General features: G+C 44.0%; 1 protein-coding gene across 20 annotated transcripts in view; it reads left to right on the top strand.

The window, feature by feature from the left end:
* The first annotated feature begins 229 nt into the window (after positions 1-229).
* Positions 230-24,572, top strand: part of bru1 (bruno 1) — a 507,347-nt gene continuing 483,004 nt past the window's right edge. For 6 of the 20 annotated variants that reach the window (XM_070087296.1, XM_070087292.1, XM_070087298.1 and 3 more), the window contains exon 1: positions 23,351-23,866. In XM_070087296.1, the coding sequence (XP_069943397.1) occupies positions 23,826-23,866 (41 nt within the window). In that variant the 5' untranslated portion in view covers positions 23,351-23,825. Of the gene's footprint in view, positions 759-23,350; positions 23,867-24,572 lie in introns of those variants that run through there. The other 14 variants (XM_070087299.1, XM_070087291.1, XM_070087309.1 and 11 more) reach the window with 5 other exon arrangements.

Below are 24,572 nucleotides of genomic sequence, written 5' to 3'. Positions count from 1 at the left end.
CGTCAAAATCTTATAACAGTAATGCCATACTGTCCAATCTACCCGGCTAGACAGAGCTTGACTCCAGCACACGCATTTCAACACCTCACTTTCCAGGCTGATCGGAGCGTAAGGTTTTTGAGGCGTTTTAAGCTGGGCCGCGAAATTTGAATGCCGCCAACTTGAGTTACGATGACTGTAGGTCGTGTCTGGAAGTAATTTACTCGAGGCTGCTGTTGGTGTGTTAGTTGGTGTCTGTACAGGGCAGGGTCAGGAGCGCCCTCACACCCACAACACCGGTGCTCTCATACGCGCTATACGGCAGGGAGTACACGTTTACTACGCCAGCCGCACTCATAATACGCCAAACACTAAATGTAGTAATGATCGATTCATTGAGTCCTGTTTAGATCTGTACATTATAAATGTTTTGAGTGTAGCGATAAATGCGTATGTGGCTGGTGGGAGAGCCTAGTGACGCCACTGTCCCTTGATAAGTGTGTAAGACACTCCTCCCTTGTACAGTGAGCCCCCTTCCCTCCCTCACCCCTGCTTTGAGACCTTCCCTCCATCCATCTCTCCTTCCTCCCCTCCCCTCTCTCTCTCAATCCCACCCACCATCCCCAGTGCGTGAGTGGACCGCGTGCCACACCACATCCCTTCTCGTAAACACTGGCGGACGAACACTCGTGGAAAAGACCAAGCGGAGTGAAAAGTTTTATTCCTGCGTTGCTGGGTAACATGGTCTTTATAGGGCTGGACGGAGAGGCGACAACGAGGTGAGTTTTCCTTATTTACGTAGGTTATTACCAGTTTCTAATTACCTATTCTAGCTTTGGAAAGGGATGAGCTTCAGCTATTGAGCCTCTCTTAACGTTGTTGCATTTCCCGTATGTATGGCCTGGTCCAAGGCCGGGCTACTGTAGTAAAAAAAAAATCATCAAAGATATGTCTTTTATCCTGTCCAGCAGTCACTTCTACATTTCTACTACATTACCTTAAAGAAAAGCTTTCCAACATTTACCAAGCTTTTTTAACGGTTTAACTTCCATTCATGTTATCTGTTGGGTAGACACATTTCCAGCGCTTAGGATATTTATTGAGGAACTGTTTCACCCCTAGGAACTTTGCCAATATAGTTTATAGTGTTAAAATAGTGGAGAAAGGTGGGGTGAGGCAAAGAGAGGGAGAGGTCAGGTCAAGTAGCGATAGTGTGTGGTGCGAGGGTGGGGCCACGGTATTACCTGACAGCTGTGTCTTGGAGATAAAATCATCTTGGTGAGTACCTTAGAAGAATTTCGAGTTTCACTATGGCCGGGCACCGAGAGTAGTGAGTAGTGCACCACTGTGTTAGAATTCCAGAGATGTTGAACCCCTTCTGTGTCTTGTATCACTGTGTTAGCTACTGTTGTCATGGCTGCCTCTGAAAACACTAACAGACTAGCGGCTTCCCATTTCATGAGGTACTTGAACGCTTCCCTCCATAGGAAGTGAGCGAAACGTTTCGTTACACACGTGTCATAAGCATAAGAACATAAGAAAGGAGGAACACTACAGGAGGCCTGTTGGCCCATACTAGGCAGGTCCTTTGCAATTCATCCCACCAACAACACATTTGCCCAACCCAATTTTCAATGCCACCCAAGAAATAAGCTCTGATGTGAAAGTCCCACTCAAATCCAACCCCTCCCACTCATGTACTTATCCAACCTAAATTTGAAACTACCCAAAGTCCCAGCCTCAATAACCCAACTAGGTAGACTGTTCCACTCATCAACTACCCTATTTCCAAACCAATACTTTCCTATGTCCTTTCTAAATCTAAACTTATCTAATTTAAATCCATTACTGCGGGTTCTCTCTTGGAGAGACATCCTCAAGACCTTATTAATATCCCCTTTATTAATACCTATCTTCCACTTATACACTTCGATCAGGTCTCCCCTCATTCTTCGTCTAACAAGTGAATGTAACTTAAGAGTCTTCAATCTTTCTTCATAAGGAAGATTTCTAATGCTATGTATTAATTTAGTCATCCTACGCTGGATGTTTTCTAACGAATTTATGTCCATTCTGTAATATGGAGACCAGAACTGAGCTGCATAATCTAGGTGAGGCCTTACTAATGATGTCAGTGGTCAGTCGTCACGTGAGGTCACAGACCCTGAGCTGCTTTGGGGATTAGCGTGGACGGTTACAAAGCATGGCTTGCTTCTGCAGTGTTTTAAAAACTGAGGTTGGAGAGTTGAAGGAGGAGGTCTTGCTTCTCCAGGAGGAGATTAGGAGGCTGAAGGTCCACCTCAATGGGTCTGGGAGAGAGTGTGAGGTGGCTGGAGTTGTGGGGAATGAGACTTCTAGCAGTGAGGTGCAGTCTGTCTCTCGCTGTGAGGAGGCTGTAGTTGGGGAGGTAGCAACAGCTACCAGCAGTGAGGTGCAGCCCAGCACCTGCTGCAAGTGGCGAGTTGTTCACAGTAATGGGAGGCGCATCAGAGTAAGGAAAGTTAAGAGTGAAGATCTGAAGGTAGGAAATCGCTTCTCTGTTCTCCAGGATGAATGTACTTCAGTGGCCAGTGAAGGTAAGGGTACTACTGCCCCTGCTAATGAAGGTAAGCGCATTCTTGTGGTTGGTGACTCTCAGGTAAGATATATTGACCGTGCTTTTTGTAATAGGAATAAGAAGATGAGAGATAGAGTGTGCTTCCCTGGAGCTGGTGTTGGGGACATTGTCAACAGGCTGGATAATATCATGTCAGGTAATGGGAACAAGCCCATTATCTGTCTCAGTGCTGGTGGAAATGATATTGGGAAGGGTAGGAGAGAAGAGCTGCTAGATAAGTACAGGTCAGCTATAGATTTCATTAAGTCTAAGGGAGGGATCCCAATCATATGTAGCATCTTGCCTAGAAGGGGAGTAGGAAATGAATGGTTGTCTAGGGCAATTGGTGTAAATTGCTGGCTAGACAGATACTGCAAGGAACTTGCAATCCCATTCATTGACAACTGGAACAACTTTTATGGCAAACATGATATGTATGCAAGGGATGGGGTACATCTCTCTGGGGCAGGGGTGGTAGCACTTGCAGACTCGATTGAGAAGGCCATTGGTGAAATGCCTATGATTTTAAACTGATGGAAGATAGAGGTATGGGTGTGTGTGGGAAACAAGCAGGTTGCAACACTAGGGTTGGAAACAGTAAATGTATAAAAGGCATTCAGCATGAAGTTATAAATAAAGACAATAGAACAGGTCAGCTAACAAAGGGGGGCAGCAGAGGGCAGCAAGGGACTAGCTCCCTTAAGGTTTACTATACTAATAGCAGGAGTGTTAGAAATAAGATAGATGAGCTAAGATTAATTGCAAGTGCAGGAAACATAGATATTATTGCTATAACAGAGACCTGGCTCAATCTGAAAGATAGAGAGATGCCCTCTGAATGTCACATACAAGGCTATAAATTATTCCACACTGACAGGGTCAACAGGAAAGGTGGTGGAGTAGCGATGTATGTCAGAGACAATTTAAATTGTTGTGTAAGACAAGATATTAAATTAGAAGCGTCAGCCACTGAATCTGTTTGGTTACAGCTTCTCGAGGGCCGAGAAAAACTAATTTTGGGTGTGATTTACAGGGCCCCAAATCTTGATAGGGAGTGCAGTAAACTTCTATGGGACGAAATTCGTAAGGCATCTACATACGAAAATGTTGTGCTAATGGGAGATTTCAACTATAGACAGATTGACTGAAGCAATTTGACAGGAAATTTAGAGTCGGGTGACTTTCTTGATACGATCCAGGATTGTTTTTTAAAACAGTTTGTGACAGAGCCAACTAGGGGAAATAACCTCCTTGACTTGGTTCTTGCCAGTAGGGAAACACTAATTAATAATCTTGAGGTTAATGATGAGCTTGGGGAAAGTGATCACAAATCACTCAGTTTTAATATATCATGGAATTCCCCTAATAATGGCAATCAAGTCTCCGTCCCTGACTTTCGCTTGGCTGATTTCATAGGACTGAAAAATTACTTAGGTGGGCTGAACTGGAATGACCTGACTAAGGGTCAGGTAGGTGGTGATGGTTGCCGATATGATGCTTTCCAGGGCATAGTTCTAGCTGCTCAGTCAAATTATGTTCCAAATAGGGAAATCAGATCAAACAAAAATGATCCTAAATGGATGAACAATAGATTAAAATATCTGATTGGTCAAAAGAGAGGCATATATAGGCAAATCAAAAGAGGAGAGGGGCAATTAAGAAATCGATATATTCAGTTAAAGAGAGAAATAAAAAAGGGAATTAGAAAAGCAAAAAGAGATTATGAGGTTAAAGTTGCAAGAGAATCGAAGACTAACCCAAAAGGATTCTTTCAGGTATACAGAAGTAAGATCAGGGACAAGATAGGCCCACTCAAAAGTTCCTCGGGTCAGCTCACTGACAGTGATAAGGAAATGTGTAGAATTTTTAACACATACTTCCTCTCAGTTTTTACACAGGAGGATACCAGCGATATACCAGTAATGATAAATTATGTAGAACAGGACGATAATAAACTGTGCACTATTAGGGTCACAAGTGACATGGTCCTTAGGCAAATAGATAAATTGAAACCTAACAAATCCCCAGGCCCTGATGAACTGTATGCAAGGGTTCTAAAGGAATGTAAAGAGGAGCTTAGCACACCTTTGGCTAATCTTTTCAACATATCACTACAAACTGGCATGGTGCCAGATAAGTGGAAAATGGCAAATGTGATACCTATTTTCAAAACAGGTGACAGGTCCTTAGCTTCGAACTATAGACCAATAAGCCTAACCTCCATAGTGGGAAAATTTATGGAATCAATAATTGCCGAGGCAGTTCGTAGCCACCTTGAAAAGCATAAATTAATCAACGAATCTCAGCATGGTTTTACAAAGGGGCGTTCCTGCCTTACGAATTTATTAACTTTTTTCACTAAGGTATTTGAGGAGGTAGATCATGGTAATGAATATGATATTGTGTATATGGACTTCAGTAAGGCTTTTGACAGGGTCCCTCATCAGAGACTATTGAGGAAAATTAAAGCACATGGAATAGGAGGAGAAATTTTTTCCTGGATAGAGGCATGGTTGACAAATAGGCAGCAGAGAGTTTGCATAAATGGGGAGAAATCAGAGTGGGGAAGCGTCACGAGCGGTGTTCCACAGGGGTCAGTGTTGGGCCCCCTGCTGTTCACAATCTACATAAACGACATAGATGAGGGCATAAAGAGCGACATCGGCAAGTTTGCCGATGACACCAAAATAGGCCGTCGAATTCATTCTGACGAGGACATTCGAGCACTCCAGGAAGATTTGAATAGACTGATGCAGTGGTCGGAGAAGTGGCAGATGCAGTTTAATATAGACAAATGCAAAGTTCTAAATGTTGGACAGGACAATAACCATGCCACATATAAACTAAATAATGTAGATCTTAATATTACGGATTGCGAAAAAGATTTAGGAGTTCTGGTTAGCAGTAATCTGAAACCAAGACAACAGTGCATAAGTGTTCGCAATAAAGCTAATAGAATCCTTGGCTTCATATCAAGAAGCATAAATAATAGGAGTCCTCAGGTTGTTCTTCAACTCTATACATCCTTGGTTAGGCCTCATTTAGATTATGCTGCACAGTTTTGGTCACCGTATTACAGAATGGATATAAATTCTCTGGAAAATGTACAAAGGAGGATGACAAAGATGATCCCATGTATCAGAAACCTTCCCTATGAGGATAGACTAAGGGCCCTGAAACTGCACTCTCTAGAAAGACGTAGAATTAGGGGGGATATGATTGAGGTGTATAAATGGAAGACAGGAATAAATAAAGGGGATGTAAATAGTGTGCTGAAAATATCTAGCCTAGACAGGACTCGCAGCAATGGTTTTAAGTTGGAAAAATTCAGATTCAGGAAGGATATAGGAAAGTACTGGTTTGGTAATAGAGTTGTGGATGAGTGGAACAAACTCCCAAGTACCGTTATAGAGGCCAGAACGTTGTGTAGCTTTAAAAATAGGTTGGATAAATACATGAGTAGATGTGGGTGGGTGTGAGTTAGACCTGATAGCTTGTGCTAACAGGTCGGTTGCCGTGTTCCTCCCTTAAGTCAATGTGACCTGACCTGACTAGGTTGGGTGCATTGGCTTAAGCCGGTAGGAGACTTGGACCTGCCTCGCATGGGCCAGTAGGCCTTCTGCAGTGTTCCTTCGTTCTTATGTTCTTATGTTCTTATGTATAAAGCTGCAGTATGACCTCTGGACTTCTGTCTTACTTATCTACTTGACGATGTTGTCTACCATTATTATAATGGCACTTCCTTCCGTGTTACTGCATACACCAGGTCAACACTTCCCTCCTTGTACTACATTGACTAGGTCAGTGCCCTCCGTGTAAACCACAGACCAGATCAACATTCCTTGCACAGATCAAATCAGCGTTCCCTGCACAGACCATATCAGCATTCTCTCAGGAGACGGGAACACGTTTACACCTGCTGGACCGTTCCACCTGCTCAACTATCCCACCTGCCCAATATCCCACCTGCTCAACCGTATCACCTGCTAATAGGATTTGTTGTTGACCTATTTCTAGAGTTAATGTTAAATATTGTGGGGTATATATTTAACTAGTGAGCGTAGGTGGGTGGGAATGTTTGTTCAGGTCGGGTCATTCTGTGAATCACCCTCAAATATTTGCATCCATTAAGCACAATGATCGCGGTGTGTTTGCGTTACGTGGGCCGTTTCGTGAATTTGTGTAATGTATGTGAATGATTTAAACCATAATATGAGGCGTTGTTAGTGTTGCGTCATCCGTTTGTGGCTCGTTGTTAGTGTTGCGTCATCTGTTTGTGGCTCGTTAGTGTTGCGTCATCTGTTTGTGGCTCGTTGCTAGTGTTGCTTCATCTGTTTGTAAATGCGTGCCTCATTTACTCTCCCTTCCCGGGAACCATTAGTTGTGCTCACCTGGTTGTTTGCCAGGGGTCGAGTCATAACTCCCAGCTCAACTTTTTAACTGTTTACCGGCTGATTCTATCGAGTTCAGGCTTCGTGTCATATCATACCTACTCTGGCAACTGTGTATGGTGCTCATCTAGAATCTGAATCGTTCCCAAAATTCACCACTAACGTCTCTTGTGATTCACCTCAAGATTCAGAATGTGTAAAACTAGGTGTGGGCCCCACGCTGGTGCTGGATACTCAGACATGTCATATACAGAGCCAGTTGACCCATGCTAGGCAGGGTCAATTCACTATATACCCGTCATACCCATTCATATATCCGTCATACCCATTCATATACCCTCGAAACTCATCAAAGGTATACCAGAGGTATAAAGTTACATGGGAGTTTGTTCCTCTTATCTACAACTCTCTAAATCAGTACTTCCCTGTATCGTTTCTAAATATAAATTTGTCCATTAAATCTATTGCTTCTAGTTTTGTCTTGGTTAGATATTTTCGACACGATATTTACATTCACTTTTTTTCTAACCTTGCATATGTTGCCGATGCTTTGCGGTCTGCGTGTTCCTCCGACGATATGTTGGATGTAATGTTCACTCCAGGATATTTTCCCTCGAGTGGTAGTTACAGCTTCTCACCTCTCATGCTGTACTCCATGTCTGGTCTTCTCTCTGTCTCAAATTTGCATGACGTAATTGTTTCGATTAAACTCCAGTAGCAACAGTATATCTGTGTGTGTGTGTGAGAGAGAGAGCGAGAAAGAGAGAGAGAGAGGTTTAACAAGAATATGTAGAAAACAGGATACTGTGTTGTACAGACAAATTCCAACTACTTCGTTATGGAAAACTGGAGAAAATAATAACTAGGACTGAGTATACTACAAACTCCAATCACACAATAGAGCGGAAAAGTAATGTGAAGGACCTGGGTGTGGTAGTGTCCGAAGACCTCACCTTCAAGGACCACAACAGTGCCACTATCACATCTGCTAGGAATCTGATAGGATGGATAATGAGAACATTCAAGACAAGAGATTCTAAGCCAGTGATGATCCTTTTTAAATCACTTATTCTTTCTAGGCTGGAATACTGCTGTACATTAACATCCCCATTCAAGGCAGGTGAAATTGAAGAGCTAGAGAATGTACAGAGAACCTTTACTGCACGTATAAGTTCCATCAAACACCTTACCTACTGGGAGAACTGGAAGCACTTGACTTGTACTCACTAGAGCGCAGGCGAGAGATATATATCATAATCTACACCTGGAAGATTCTGGAGGGACTGGTCCTTATTAATATGCACACAGCAATCACTCCATAGGAAAGCAAAAGACTTGGCAGGCGATGCAACATATCCCCCAGTGAAAAGTAGGGGCGTCACTGGTACACTAAGAGAAAACAATAAGTGTCCGGGGCCCAAGACTTCAACAGCCTCCTACCAGCAATAAGGGGCATTGCGGGAAGACCCCTGGTTGTCTTCAAGAGGGAGCTGGACAGACACCTAAAGACGGTGCCGGATCAGCCGGGCTGTGGTTCCTACGTTGGATTGCGTGCGGCCAGCAGTAACAGCCTCGTTGATCAGGCCCTGATCCACCGGGAGGCCTGGTCGTGGACCGGGCCGCGGGGGCGTTGATCCCCTGAGTGCCCTCCAGGTAGACACCAGTGTTAAGACTGAGCCACACCAGTGTGTGTGTGTGTGTGTGTGTGTGTGTGTGTGTGTGTGTGTGTGTGTGTGTGTGTGAAAGAGAGAGAGAGGTTTAACAAGAATATGTAGAAAACAGGAAACTGTGTTGTACAGTTGGTGAATAGAATGTGTGAGCCACACCAGTGTTAAGACTGAGCCACACCAGTGTTAAGACTGAGCCACGTCAGTGTTAAGACTGAGCCACACCAGTGTTAAGACTGAGCCACACCAGTGTTAAGACTGAGCCACACCAGTGTTAAGACTGAGCCACACCAGTGTTAAGACTGAGCCACGTCAGTGTTAAGACTGAGCCACACCAGTGTTAAGACTGAGCCACACCAGTGTTAAGACTGAGCCACGTCAGTGTTAAGACTGAGCCACACCAGTGTTAAGACTGAGCCACACCAGTGTTAAGACTGAGCCACACCAGTGTTAAGACTGAGCCACACCAGTGTTAAGACTGAGCCACACCAGTGTTAAGACTGAGCCACACCAGTGTTAAGACTGAGCCACACCAGTGTTAAGACTGAGCCACACCAGTGTTAAGACTGAGCCACACCAGTGTTAAGACTAAGCCACGTCATTGTTAAGACTGAGCCACACCAGTGTTAAGACTGAGCCACACCAGTGTTAAGACTGAGCCACACCAGTGTTAAGACTAAGCCACGTCATTGTTAAGACTGAGCCACACCAGTGTTAAGACTGAGCCACACCAGTGTTAAGACTGAGCCACACCAGTGTTAAGACTAAGCCACGTCATTGTTAAGACTGAGCCACACCAGTGTTAAGACTGAGCCACACCAGTGTTAAGACTGAGCCACACCAGTGTTAAGACTAAGCCACATCATTGTTAAGACTGAGCCACACCAGTGTTAAGACTGAGCCACACCAGTGTTAAGACTGAGCCACACCAGTGTTAAGACTGAGCCACGTCAGTGTTAAGACTGAGCCACACCAGTGTTAAGACTGAGCCACACCAGTGTTAAGACTGAGCCACGTCAGTGTTAAGACTGAGCCACACCAGTGTTAAGACTGAGCCACACCAGTGTTAAGACTGAGCCACACCAGTGTTAAGACTGAGCCACACCAGTGTTAAGACTAAGCCACGTCATTGTTAAGACTGAGCCACACCAGTGTTAAGACTGAGCCACACCAGTGTTAAGACTGAGCCACACCAGTGTTAAGACTAAGCCACGTCATTGTTAAGACTTAGCCACACCAGTGTTAAGACTGAGCCACACCAGTGTTAAGACTGAGCCACACCAGTGTTAAGACTAAGCCACGTCATTGTTAAGACTGAGCCACACCAGTGTTAAGACTGAGCCACACTAGTGTTAAGACTGAGCCACACCAGTGTTAAGACTAAGCCACGTCATTGTTAAGACTGAGCCACACCAGTGTTAAGACTGAGCCACACCAGTGTTAAGACTGAGCCACACCAGTGTTAAGACTGAGCCACACCAGTGTTAAGACTAAGCCACGTCATTGTTAAGACTGAGCCACACCAGTGTTAAGACTGAGCCACACCAGTGTTAAGACTAAGCCACGTCATTGTTAAGACTGAGCCACACCAGTGTTAATGCTAAGCCACGTCATTGTTAAGACTGAGCCACACCAGTGTTAAGACTAAGCCACGTCATTGTTAAGACTGAGCCACACCAGTGTTAATGCTAAGCCACGTCATTGTTAAGACTGAGCCACACCAGTGTTAAGACTGAGCCACACCAGTGTTAAGACTAAGCCACGTCATTGTTAAGACTGAGCCACACCAGTGTTAATGCTAAGCCACGTCATTGTTAAGACTGAGCCACACCAGTGTTAAGACTAAGCCACGTCATTGTTAAGACTGAGCCACACCAGTGTTAATGCTAAGCCACGTCATTGTTAAGACTGAGCCACACCAGTGTTAAGACTGAGCCACACCAGTGTTAAGACTAAGCCACGTCATTGTTAAGACTGAGCCACACCAGTGTTAATGCTAAGCCACGTCATTGTTAAGACTGAACCACACCAGTGTTAAGACTAAGCCACGTCATTGTTAAGACTGAGCCACACCAGTGTTAATGCTAAGCCACGTCATTGTTAAGACTGAGCCACACCAGTGTTAAGACTAAGCCACGTCATTGTTAAGACTGAGCCACACCAGTGTTAATGCTAAGCCACGTCATTGTTAAGACTGAGCCACACCAGTGTTAAGACTAAGCCACGTCATTGTTAAGATTGAGCCACACCAGTGTTAATGCTAAGCCACGTCATTGTTAAGACTGAGCCACACCAGTGTTAAGACTGAGCCACACCAGTGTTAAGACTAAGCCACGTCATTGTTAAGACTGAGCCACACCAGTGTTAAGACTAAGCCACGTCATTGTTAAGACTGAGCCACACCAGTGTTAAGACTGAGCCACACCAGTGTTAAGACTGAGCCACACCAGTGTTAAGACTGAGCCACACCAGTGTTAAGACTAAGCCACGTCATTGTTAAGACTGAGCCACACCAGTGTTAAGACTGAGCCACACCAGTGTTAAGACTGAGCCACATCAGTGTTAAGACTAAGCCACGTCATTGTTAAGACTGAGCCACACCAGTGTTAAGACTGAGCCACACCAGTGTTAAGACTGAGCCACACCAGTGTTAAGACTGAGCCACACCAGTGTTAAGACTAAGCCACGTCATTGTTAAGACTGAGCCACACCAGTGTTAAGACTGAGCCGCACCAGTGTTAAGACTGAGCCACACCAGTGTTAAGACTAAGCCACGTCATTGTTAAGACTGAGCCACACCAGTGTTAAGACTGAGCCACACCAGTGTTAAGACTGAGCCACACCAGTGTTAAGACTGAGCCACACCAGTGTTAAGACTAAGCCACGTCATTGTTAAGACTGAGCCACACCAGTGTTAAGACTGAGCCACACCAGTGTTAAGACTAAGCCACGTCATTGTTAAGACTGAGCCACACCAGTGTTAATGCTAAGCCACGTCATTGTTAAGACTGAGCTACACCAGTGTTAAGACTAAGCCACGTCATTGTTAAGACTGAGCCACACCAGTGTTAATGCTAAGCCACGATGATGAGAGATAGAGTGTGCTTCCCTGGAGCTGGTGTTGGGGACATTGTCAACAGGCTGGATAATATCATGTCAGGTAATGGGAACAAGCCCATTATCTGTCTCAGTGCTGGTGGAAATGATATTGGGAAGGGTAGGAGAGAAGAGCTGCTAGATAAGTACAGGTCAGCTATAGATTTCATTAAGTCTAAGGGAGGGATCCCAATCATATGTAGCATCTTGCCTAGAAGGGGAGTAGGAAATGAATGGTTGTCTAGGGCAATTGGTGTAAATTGCTGGCTAGACAGATACTGCAAGGAACTTGCAATCCCATTCATTGACAACTGGAACAACTTTTATGGCAAACATGATATGTATGCAAGGGATGGGGTACATCTCTCTGGGTCAGGGGTGGTAGCACTTGCAGACTCGATTGAGAAGGCCATTGGTGAAATGCCTATGATTTTAAACTGATGGAAGATAGAGGTATGGGTGTGTGTGGGGAACAAGCAGGTTGCAACACTAGGGTTGGAAACAGTAAATGTATAAAAGGCATTCAGCATGAAGTTATAAATAAAGACAATAGAACAGGTCAGCAAACAAAGGGGAACAGAGACCTGGCTCAATCTGAAAGATAGAGAGATGCCCTCTGAATGTCACATACAAGGCTATAAATTATTCCACACTGACAGGGTCAACAGGAAAGGTGGTGGAGTAGCGATGTATGTCAGAGACAATTTAAATTGTTGTGTTAGACAAGATATTAAATTAGAAGCATCAGCCACTGAATCTGTTTGGTTACAGCTTCTCGAGGGCCGAGAAAAACTAATTTTGGGTGTGATTTACAGGGCCCCAAATCTTGATAGGGAGTGCAGTAAACTTCTATGGGACGAAATTCGTAAGGCATCTACATACGAAAATGTTGTGCTAATGGGAGATTTCAACTATAGACAGATTGACTGGAGCAATTTGACAGGAAATTTAGAGTCGGGTGACTTTCTTGATACGATCCAGGATTGTTTTTTAAAACAGTTTGTGACAGAGCCAACTAGGGGAAATAACCTCCTTGACTTGGTTCTTGCCAGTAGGGAAACACTAATTAATAATCTTGAGGTTAATGATGAGCTTGGGGAGAGTGATCACAAATCACTCAGTTTTAATATATCATGGAATTCCCCTAATAATGGCAATCAAGTCTCCGTCCCTGACTTTCGCTTGGCTGATTTCATAGGACTGAAAAATTACTTAGGTGGGCTGAACTGGAATGACCTGACTAAGGGTCAGGTAGGTGGTGATGGTTGCCGATATGATGCTTTCCAGGGCATAGTTCTAGCTGCTCAGTCAAATTATGTTCCAAATAGGGAAATCAGATCAAACAAAAATGATCCTAAATGGATGAACAATAGATTAAAATATCTGATTGGTCAAAAGAGAGGCATATATAGGCAAATCAAAAGAGGAGAGGGGCAATTAAGAAATCGATATATTCAGTTAAAGAGAGAAATAAAAAAGGGAATTAGAAAAGCAAAAAGAGATTATGAGGTTAAAGTTGCAAAAGAATCGAAGACTAACCCAAAAGGATTCTTTCAGGTATACAGAAGTAAGATCAGGGACAAGATAGGCCCACTCAAAAGTTCCTCGGGTCAGCTCACTGACAGTGATAAGGAAATGTGTAGAATTTTTAACACATACTTCCTCTCAGTTTTTACACAGGAGGATACCAGCGATATTCCAGTAATGATAAATTATGTAGAACAGGACGATAATAAACTGTGCACTATTAGAGTCACAAGTGACATGGTCCTTAGGCAAATAGATAAATTAAAACCTAACAAATCCCCAGGCCCTGATGAACTGTATGCAAGGGTTCTAAAGGAATGTAAAGAGGAGCTTAGCACACCTTTGGCTAATCTTTTCAACATATCACTACAAACTGGCATGGTGCCAGATAAGTGGAAAATGGCAAATGTGATACCTATTTTCAAAACAGGTGACAGGTCCTTAGCTTCGAACTATAGACCAATAAGCCTAACCTCCATAGTGGGAAAATTTATGGAAACAATAATTGCCGAGGCAGTTCGTAGCCATCTTGAAAAGCATAAATTAATCAACGAATCTCAGCATGGTTTTACAAAGGGGCGTTCCTGCCTTACGAATTTATTAACTTTTTTCACTAAGGTATTTGAGGAGGTAGATCATGGTAATGAATATGATATTGTGTATATGGACTTCAGTAAGGCTTTTGACAGGGTCCCACATCAGAGACTATTGAGGAAAATTAAAGCACATGGAATAGGAGGAGAAATTTTTTCCTGGATAGAGGCATGGTTGACAAATAGGCAGCAGAGAGTTTGCATAAATGGGGAGAAATCAGAGTGGGGAAGCGTCACGAGCGGTGTTCCACAGGGGTCAGTGTTGGGCCCCCTGCTGTTCACAATCTACATAAACGACATAGATGAGGGCATAAAGAGCGACATCGGCAAGTTTGCCGATGACACCAAAATAGGCCGTCGAATTCATTCTGACGAGGACATTCGAGCACTCCAGGAAGATTTGAATAGACTGATGCAGTGGTCGGAGAAGTGGCAGATGCAGTTTAATATAGACAAATGCAAAGTTCTAAATGTTGGACAGGACAATAACCATGCCACATATAAACTAAATAATGTAGATCTTAATATTACGGATTGCGAAAAAGATTTAGGAGTTCTGGTTAGCAGTAATCTGAAACCAAGACAACAGTGCATAAGTGTTCGCAATAAAGCTAATAGAATCCTTGGCTTCATATCAAGAAGCATAAATAATAGGAGTCCTCAGGTTGTTCTTCAACTCTATACATCCTTGGTTAGGCCTCATTTAGATTATGCTGCACAGTTTTGGTCACCGTATTACAGAATGGATATAAATTCTCTGGAAAATGTACAAAGGAGGATGACAAAGATGATCCCATGTATCAGAAACCTTCCCTATGAGGATAGACTAAGGGCCCTGAAACTGCACTCTCTAGAAAGACGTAGAATTAGGGGGGATATGATTGAGGTGTATAAATGGAAGACAGGAATAAATAAAGGGGATGTAAATAGTGTGCTGAAAATATCTAGCCTAGACAGGACTCGCAGCAATGGTTTTAAGTTGGAAAAATTCAGATTCAGGAAGGATATAGGAAAGTACTGGTTTGGTAATAGAGTTGTGGATGAGTGGAACAAACTCCCAAGTACCGTTATAGAGGCCAGAACGTTGTGTAGCTTTAAAAATAGGTTGGATAAATACATGAGTAGATGTGGGTGGGTGTGAGTTAGACCTGATAGCTTGTGCTAACAGGTCGGTTGCCGTGTTCCTCCCTTAAGTCAATGTGACCTGACCTGACTAGGTTGGGTGCATTGGCTTAAGCCGGTAGGAGACTTGGACCTGCCTCGCATGGGCCAGTAGGCCTTCTGCAGTGTTCCTTCGTTCTTATGTTCTTATGTAGACTGAGCCACACCAGTGTTAAGACTGAGCCACACCAGTGTTAAGACTGAGCCACACCAGTGTTAAGACTGAGCCACACCAATGTTAAGACTGAGCCACACCAGTGTTAAGACTGAGCCACACCAGTGTTAAGACTGAGCCACACCAGTGTTAAGACTGAGCCACACCAGTGTTAAGACTGAGCCACACCAATGTTAAGACTAAGCCACGTCATTGTTAAGACTGAGCCACACCAGTGTTAAGACTGAGCCACACCAGTGTTAAGACTGAGCCACACCAGTGTTAAGACTGAGCCACACCAATGTTAAGACTAAGCCACGTCATTGTTAAGACTGAGCCACACCAATGTTAAGACTAAGCCACGTCATTGTTAAGACTGAGCCACACCAATGTTAAGACTAAGCCACGTCATTGTTAAGACTGAGCCACACCAATGTTAAGACTAAGCCACGTCATTGTTAAGACTGAGCCACACCAATGTTAAGACTAAGTCACGTCATTGTTAAGACTGAGCCACACCAATGTTAAGACTAAGCCACGTCATTGTTAAGACTGAGCCACACCAATGTTAAGACTAAGCCACGTCATTGTTAAGACTGAGCCACACCAATGTTAAGACTAAGCCACGTCATTGTTAAGACTGAGCCACACCAATGTTAAGACTAAGCCACGTCATTGTTAAGACTGAGCCACACCAATGTTAAGACTAAGCCACGTCATTGTTAAGACTGAGCCACACCAATGTTAAGACTAAGCCACGTCATTGTTAAGACTGAGCCACACCAATGTTAAGACTAAGCCACGTCATTGTTAAGACTGAGCCACACCAATGTTAAGACTAAGCCACGTCATTGTTAAGACTGAGCCACACCAGTGTTAAGACTAAGCCACGTCATTGTTAAGACTGAGCCACACCAGTGTTAAGACTAAGCCACGTCATTGTTAAGACTGAGCCACACCAGTGTTAAGACTAAGCCACGTCATTGCTAAGACTGAGCCACACCAGTGTTAAGACTGAGCCACACCAGTTTTAAGACTAAGCAACGTCATTGTTAAGACTGAGCCACACCAGTGTTAAGACTAAGCCACGTCATTGTTAAGACTGAGCCACACCAGTGTTAAGACTAAGCCACGTCATTGTTAAGACTGAGCCACACCAGTGTTAAGACTGAGCCACACCAGTGTTAAGACTGAGCCACACCAGTGTTAAGACTAAGCCACGTCATTGTTAAGACTGAGCCACACCAGTGTTAATGCTAAGCCACGTCATTGTTAAGACTGAGCCACATCAGTGTTAAGACTAAGCCACGTCATTGTTAAGACTGAGCCACACCAGTGTTAAGACTGAGCCACACCAGTGTTAAGACTAAGCCACGTCATTGTTAAGACTGAGCCACACCAGTGTTAATGCTAAGCCACGTCATTGTTAAGACTGAGCCACACCAGTGTTAAGACTAAGCCACGTCATTGTTAAGACTGAGCCACATCAGTGTTAAGACTAAGCCACGTCATTGTTAAGACTGAGCCACACCAGTGTTAAGACTGAGCCACACCAGTGTTAAGACTAAGCCACGTCATTGTTAAGACTGAGCCACACCAGTGTTAATGCTAAGCCACGTCATTGTTAAGACTGAGCCACACCAGTGTTAAGACTAAGCCACGTCATTGTTAAGACTGAGCCACACCAGTGTTAATGCTAAGTCACGTCATTGTTAAGACTGAGCCACACCAGTGTTAAGACTGAGCCACACCAGTGTTAATGCTAAGCCACGTCATTGTTAAGACTGGGCCACACCAGTGTTAAGACTGAGCCACGTCATTGTTAAGACTGAGCCACACCAGTGTTAATGCTAAGCCACGTCATTGTTAAGACTGAGCCACACCAGTGTTAAGACTGAGCCACGTCATTGTTAAGACTGAGCCACACCAGTGTTAAGACTGAGCCACGTCATTGTTAAGACTAAGCCACGTCATTGTTAAGACTGAGCCACACCAGTGTTAATGCTAAGCCACGTCATTGTTAAGACTGAGCCACACCAGTGTTAAGACTGAGCCACACCAGTGTTAAGACTAAGCCACGTCATTGTTAAGACTGAGCCACACCAGTGTTAAGACTAAGCCACGTCATTGCTAAGACTGAGCCACACCAGTGTTAAAACTGAGCCACACCAGTGCTAAGAGTGAGCCACACCAGTGTTAAGGCTGAGCCACACCAGTGTTAAGACTGAGCCACAACAGTGTTAAGACTGAGCCACACCAGTGTTAAGACTGAGCCACACCAGTGCTAAGAGTGAGCCACACCAGTGTTAAGGCTGAGCCACACCAGTGTTAAGACTGAGCCATGCCATTTATGAGCACGCCAGATGTTAAGAAGTGTGCACCCCGTAAAAACTAGACCAGGGATCAACTTTCTTCATATAGGGGAAAGTAGAAAGTATAGAAAGTTGGTGCCAGAGTTTAAATGTCAGAGTTGGTGCTGGGGTAGTTGCTACATTCTTGGAAGATGATGCGAGGTGCTGTTTACCGCACCTCGTCCCTGCCCTCTACACCACCACCTATACTTCACCCTCTACACTTCCACCCTCTACACCAACTTCACCTTCTACACCACTACCCTCTACACCTTTTACACCAGCATCACCCTCTACACCACCTCCATAGTCTCCCTCTACACCACCCACACCAACGTCACCTCCTACACCACCATCCACACCTACACCATCACCTTCTACGCCATCACCTACTCCAGTACCACTTGCATCATCACAGTTACTGTTCTTGTGCTATATTAAGTGTGCCTCTGTTACATGTGTTTGCATTGTGTGTTTGCTTGTGTTTTATGTGCTTGTATTGTGTTTGTATATGTGCTTGTTAAGTGTGTGTGTTTGTGTTGCATATGTGCTTGTGTTGCATGTGTTTGTGTTGTATATGCTTGTGTTGTATATGTGTTTGTGTTGCTTGTGTGTTTGGTTCGCTTGTGACGCGAGGTTTGGCAGACTTGTCTAGGCTGTTGGTTGATCACAGTGCTGTATCTGGTTCCTTGCTTTTTGCCTCCTATGATCACCGTGTTGTACACTTGCTCATACATTTCTGTACGTATTGTAAATAGTGTACATATTGCAAGTACCAGTCTTCTTATTTGTTGAAGGAAATACAAGTCTATTGTGTTTTGCTTGCTCCACGATTTATTCAATTACAACAAGGTATGCAGACCATTCTACACTTGGATTCGTAATACCCTCTATCAGTCAGTGTTATTGAAGTAGGAGTCCGTTATTTAATGTCAAAGGTTAGCATTGTGACAGTTGAGGTCAGTAGGTGATAGGTCACCGACGCTGACTTATACGAGCTTATACATCTTTGTGCACATGTGCAAGACACCCATCACAAGTTGATGCCGCGGCAGTTCCTATATAGACACCAAACTCATAGGATATGGCTGACGTCACGTTCATCAACTTAATAAAACCCAGTAGGAAGAACAATTGTGTATATTCCAACGGCTCTATTACGTTTCTCAGACCCATCTATTACTCCTCCATTAATACAGTTCTTCCCTTGTTCCTGGTATATATTTGAAATAAGTATAATAGACTGCTGTATATTAATATTAATAACTTCAAACTGAGATTTTTGCATCATCCATATCCTGTCAGTCAGTAAACAGAGTTCTTGTAAAACGTCTTAAGTTTGTCCTTTTCCCTGACCCTTAAACTTCCGCCCCGTTTATATATAAATATTATGGTACTGTATTTCATATTTCACCTCATTTATTTACCGATATATACAGTACATGTGCTACTCCATAGTATAGTTGGGGTGGTGGAGTGATTGATAGAGAAATGGTATAGTGAAAATAAAATACTGAGTGAACTTCTGAGTTCCGTTATTGTGTGTGACTAATTAGTAACTGTGATTAATTAAATCATGAAGCCAGGTCGGAAGTGGTCTATGAATTTTGAGATGTTCCGACATGAAAGTGGATGTCTGGGTGTTTGTTGTGCCTGTGTTGTGTATGTGCTTGTTGTGTCTGTGTGCCTGTGTTGTGTATGTGCTTGTTGTGTCTGTGTGCCTGTGTTTTGTATGTGCTTGTTGTGTCTGTGTGCCTGTGTTGTGTATGTGCTTGTTGTGTCTGTGTGCCTGTGTTGTGTATGTGCTTGTTGTGTCTGTGTGCCTGTGTTGTGTATGTGCTTGTTGTGTCTGTGTGCCTGTGTTGTGTATGTGCTTGTTGTGTCTGTGTGCCTGTGTTGTGTATGTGCTTGTTGTGTCTGTGTGCATGTGTTGTGTATGTGCTTGTTGTGTCTGTGTGCCTGTGTTTTGTATGTGCTTGTTGTGTCTGTGTGCATGTGTTGTGTATGTGCTTGTTGTGTCTGTGTGCATGTGTTGTGTATGTGCTTGTTGTGTCTGTGTGCCTGTGTTTTGTATGTGCTTGTTGTGTCTGTGTGCCTGTGTTGTGTATGTGCTTGTTGTGTCTGTGTGCATGTGTTGTGTATGTGCTTGTTGTGTCTGTGTGCCTGTGATGTGTATGTGCTTGTTGTGTCTGTGTGCCTGTGTTGTGTCTGTGTGCATGTGTTGTGTATGTGCTTGTTGTGTCTGTGTCTGTGTGCCTGTGTTGTGTCTGTGTCTGTGTGCCTGTGTTGTGTCTGTGTGCATGTGTTGTGTATGTGCTTGTTGTGTCTGTGTGCCTGTGTTGTGTCTGTGTCTGTGTGCATGTGTTGTGTATGTGCTTGTTGTGTCTTTGTGCCTGTGTTGTGTATGTGCTTGTTGTGTCTGTGTGCCTGTGTTGTGTATGTGCTTGTTGTGTCTGTGTGCCTGTGTTGTGTATGTGCTTGTGTCTGTGTAGGGTGTATGATTACTTATTTTGAATACCTATAGTGTTTCTAATGATGGGAGTAGAGCGTTGTATGTTGTGTTCATCTTTAGTGTTAGTTGGGTGGAGAATGTCCAGTGTTGTACCACGACACTGTCACTGAGCCTCTCTCTCTCTCTCTCTCTCTCTCTCTCTCTCTCTCTCTCTCTCTCTCTCTCTCTCTCTCTCTCTCTCTCTCTCTCTCTCTCTCTCTCTCTCTCTCTCTCACTCTCTCTCTCTCTCTCTCACACACACACACACACACACACACACACACACACATCACAGTTTTCAAGATGCTCTTAATGACCGATTGAGCGAATCATCAAATGATTAAGACTCCCGTCAGATGATTTCCCCTCACAAATGTATTAACAACAAAAATAACCATCCGTTCCTCCGGGTTAAGCCCCTAACCTTCCCCGGGTGAATCTCTCGTAAGCACATCATATGTAAATCTGTGAGCAGCCTCATTCCATTTTTTAAATAATTATATAAATAACGAAAAAAAGGCTAAGTGTGTAAATTGATCCTGTGACATTCTAGATGACAGTGGAGTGCCACCGCTCCACTGTTACATGGCGACCTGACTGCTGAGACCGTTCCGTGATCGAGCCTGCACCACGTCTTGCAATGATAAAGCCACACGGGTTTAGTCCTTCGCGGAATACAGACTTCTTTCCAAGCTCGTCGTTGCTAGATTGGAAATCTGTGAATTGTGAAGTCTTCGTGAATTTTACTTCCAGTGTTAGGGTGGTTTAAATTTAATTTGATGATTCCCGACTGCCTAAATATAGCAGCATGCTGCGCTTCTTTTAATGGTAACTTTGTGTTTTCTGCTGTCACAGTATTTGCAACATTCTTCCATGTAATGTGTCAAGCAAGATGATGTTTAGAGACAGGTTTATAATGGGTGTAGGATGGTGCACCATTTTAAGTACTTAATCTTTAAATTACTGAGGATTTCCATCTATTTTTTTTCTTTTACAAGACCAGTGACTGAGTTCTGGTTTTCCAGTTTTCACTAACACTACATCGCTTGTGTTACGTAGTTCATTATAAATGCGTGTAACGTACAGACTGCGAGTGTGGTCTGTTTATTTAGCCGCGTCTGATAACTTAGTTGTTATAGTAGCCCTCAATATGGGTCACTGTGAAGGCTCCACACAGCATTTGGTTGTGTGAGGCTGCCACTTATAAAGACGATATTGTTATTGCCTGGTTTATAATCTTCACTATTTAAAACAAGTATTTAGTATTTAAACATTTAATGTATGTTGTTTGTGTTTGTACTAGATATTTTTTTAAAGACTTTAGTGTTTGTGACTGATGGAACGACCAGTGGCCTTGTGTTCTCTCTCTGAAGTGGCTCAGAGGTAGTGACACAGTTCATTTATTTCTTGACATTGTTCTCTTCCACTAATTAAAAGGCTTCTTTACCCTGATGATTGTAATTATCATAACCATGTAAATATGTACGTGGGTTGACTACTCTTGTTTCCTTCGATTTGAGATCATGGACATTTTGTATTATGGTATGACCGTGTGACTGAAGGTTCATGACCGTGTAACTGAAGGTCCATGTCCGTGTGACATGAAAGTGTGAATTGCAGCATGGAGCTTGTGACCTGACATCAACCTCTGGTGAGGAGTTCGCTGCAATTATTTGAGTAATCATTTATGCATGCTTCGTTAGTTTTTCAAGACTGTACTTATCTGCAGTCATCCCACCGTAGCATCTAAAAATTGTGTTGCTTATTGATCATGGCGTCATATTCACAGCTTATTCATTGGCTTCCCTGCCAGTAAAGAAAGTTACGGATTCAGTAAGCCTACAGAAAAAAGTGGTAAACATAAGGAGTCATAAGAGTTGCACAACCCAGGTTTTACAGCAGGTTGCTCTCTCTCTCTCTCTCTCTCTCTCTCTCTCTCTCTCTCTCTCTCTCTCTCTCTCTCTCTCTCTCTCTCTCTCTCTCTCTCTCTCTCTCTCTCTCTCAGTTGCCGGCACACCACAACATGCTTTTGGATGCAGTGACAAAAATAAACTAGATGCCAATAAAATATAGTGTTACGAAGAGAAAACGAAAAGTTGGAGGAAGGAAAAAACAGGCAACCACTTGAAGTAGGAATACTCCAAAGTATCAGTATCAGTGGGTATCAGCTAGCCTTAACAGTATCAATATCATTGGCTATTGGCTATCGGCTAACTTTAATGGTTTCTGTCACGGCCTAAAACGGAGTATCGATATGAGTAAAAGTATAGGTATCGTCCCATCCCTGACTCCAGGGATAGATGAGATAACCAGAGCCTTAAAAACAGTGACAATCCCATGAAAATACTCTTCATGGATCTTGGACTGTAATATTGCTACGTACTAACAGCCTCATTAAAGGCAGGTTAAATTGTAGACTTGGGAGATGTACAGAGAACTTTTACTGCCCGTCAGTGCAGTCAGACAACTGACTTACTTGGAACGCCAGAAACTCCTGATATTACACTTACTGAAACACTGGCAAGGAGAATACATCATAATGAGTGCCAGGAAAATACTGGTTGAACTGGTTCCAAGACTACACACTGAAATTGCTCCTTACTTGAGCAAGAGGCTCAGTAGATGGTGCAAAATACCTCCCATGTAAAGCATTGTTGCAGCAAGCACACTGAAGTATAAATAAGCCTAAAGGCCCCAAGACTTTTCAATACTTCTTTGTCTTGATGAGAGAACTGGTAGGTTCCTCGAGTCATTTCTTAATTATTCGGGCTGTGGTGCCAATGATGGACTGCATGCTGCTGGCACCAACAGTGTTGCTCACCCAGTCATCGTAGAGAAGGAAGGGTCTGGGACCGATCGGGCCGCGGGGTCGATGACCCCTGGAATCTGTAACAATTATACAGATATAACAGGTAGGCGAGGTGTGTTGGTGATAATGTGTAGCGGAGGTAGTGTGTGGAGGTGAAGCGATGGTGGAAAAGTGTGGTAATGAAGTGTAGTGGTAGTGGAGAAGTGTGGAGGGAAATGTGTAGCGGTGGAGAGGTGTCTAGGGGGAGTTGTAGCGGTAGAGAAGTGTGGAGGGAAAGGTGTACCGGTGGAGAGGTGTCTAGGGGGAGGTGTAGCGGTGGTGGAGAGGGGTGGAGGAGGAGGTGTAGTGATGGAGAGGTGAAAATGTATTGATGCTGGAGGAAATGTATTAGTGGTGGAGAGGTGTGGAGGTGTAGCGGTGGTGGTGGAGGTAGAAATGTATTGGTGGAAGTGGAGGTGTGGCAGTGAAGGTGCTCCGCCTCACCCCACACCCTGGGGAGGAGCACTGTTACTGGCTGGATGTGAGGGAGGCGACCAGTCTGCAAGGTACCCGGCCCGTGGTGGTGGTGTAGTGTGTGTGTGTGTCTGTCTGTTTGTCTGTCTGTCTGTGTGCCGTGCACCGCCTCCTTCCACGTCCACCCGTGTTGCATCCTCGCTCGTGTGTTGCATCTCTGGTCCCGTGTTACATCTCTGGTGACCGTGTTGCCGGAGCTTCGTTACCCTCCTCGTGTGGCCAGGCTCTGCTTATAAAAATAGTAATACTGTGATCAATGGTTGTTGAACCCAAGGATTGGTATTATCCAGTGAGTTGAGGCACCGTGACATGGAAATTCTCGTGTTTGGCCACTGATCGGTGACCCTGTGCTCAGTGGTATATGATTGACTAGTGTGATCGGAATACTCATGTTGCCTTTAAGGTAACTGGTGCAGTGTCCTGAGGTGTACTTATCAAGTTCAAGGGAGGTGCTTAGCTTCGTGACTGCTCTCTTACGGTTCTAACAGAACTGAATCATGCTCCTGGAAGGCTATGATATGACGGACATGGACGGAAGGTAGGAACTATGTTCTTTCCGGTTACTTTACATATTTGTTTGTGTAAATTATTTAGCAACTCCAAATTCAATTAAATGAGTATACGCACACAAAACACACACACACACACACACACACACACACACACACACACACACACACACACACACACACATACCACACACACAACCACACACACACACATACCACACGCACACACACCCACCCACACACACCCACCCACCCACACACACCACACACACACAAACACACACACCACACACACACACAAAAGCTCACGCACGCGCATACACATGTACAAGTGCGCGCACACTCGTGCACACACGTGCGCGCACACACACAAGCACACTCACACGCACAGTATTAAGGCTGGGGAAGGAGGGAGTGATGCTGAGCAAAAGCTAAGCAAAAGATTGAGAGAGGAGTTGACAGAAGAAAGCGGAGAACTGCCGGAAGCAACTGTAGTCACAGAAGGTGACGTGCGAGAAAAACATCAGCACAACATAAGTGATGGAACTCTCAAGGGAGTTTCATGTAACAAAATCTATTTGACCAAAGAACATATCTGCATGGGTGCTGAAAGAAGGATCAAAACCGTTGTTACCCAATAGCAAAGGTCTTCAACTGACCTTCAGTCAGGGCAACTGCCAGAAAATTGGAAGAAAGCAAATGTGATCTCCGTATGTTAAAAAAACAAATGGGGGT

This window comes from Cherax quadricarinatus, chromosome 21 (genome assembly GCF_038502225.1).
Source record: "Cherax quadricarinatus isolate ZL_2023a chromosome 21, ASM3850222v1, whole genome shotgun sequence".
Classification (NCBI taxonomy): domain Eukaryota; kingdom Metazoa; phylum Arthropoda; class Malacostraca; order Decapoda; family Parastacidae; genus Cherax; species Cherax quadricarinatus.
This window is presented reverse-complemented; position numbering and strand designations above follow the sequence as displayed.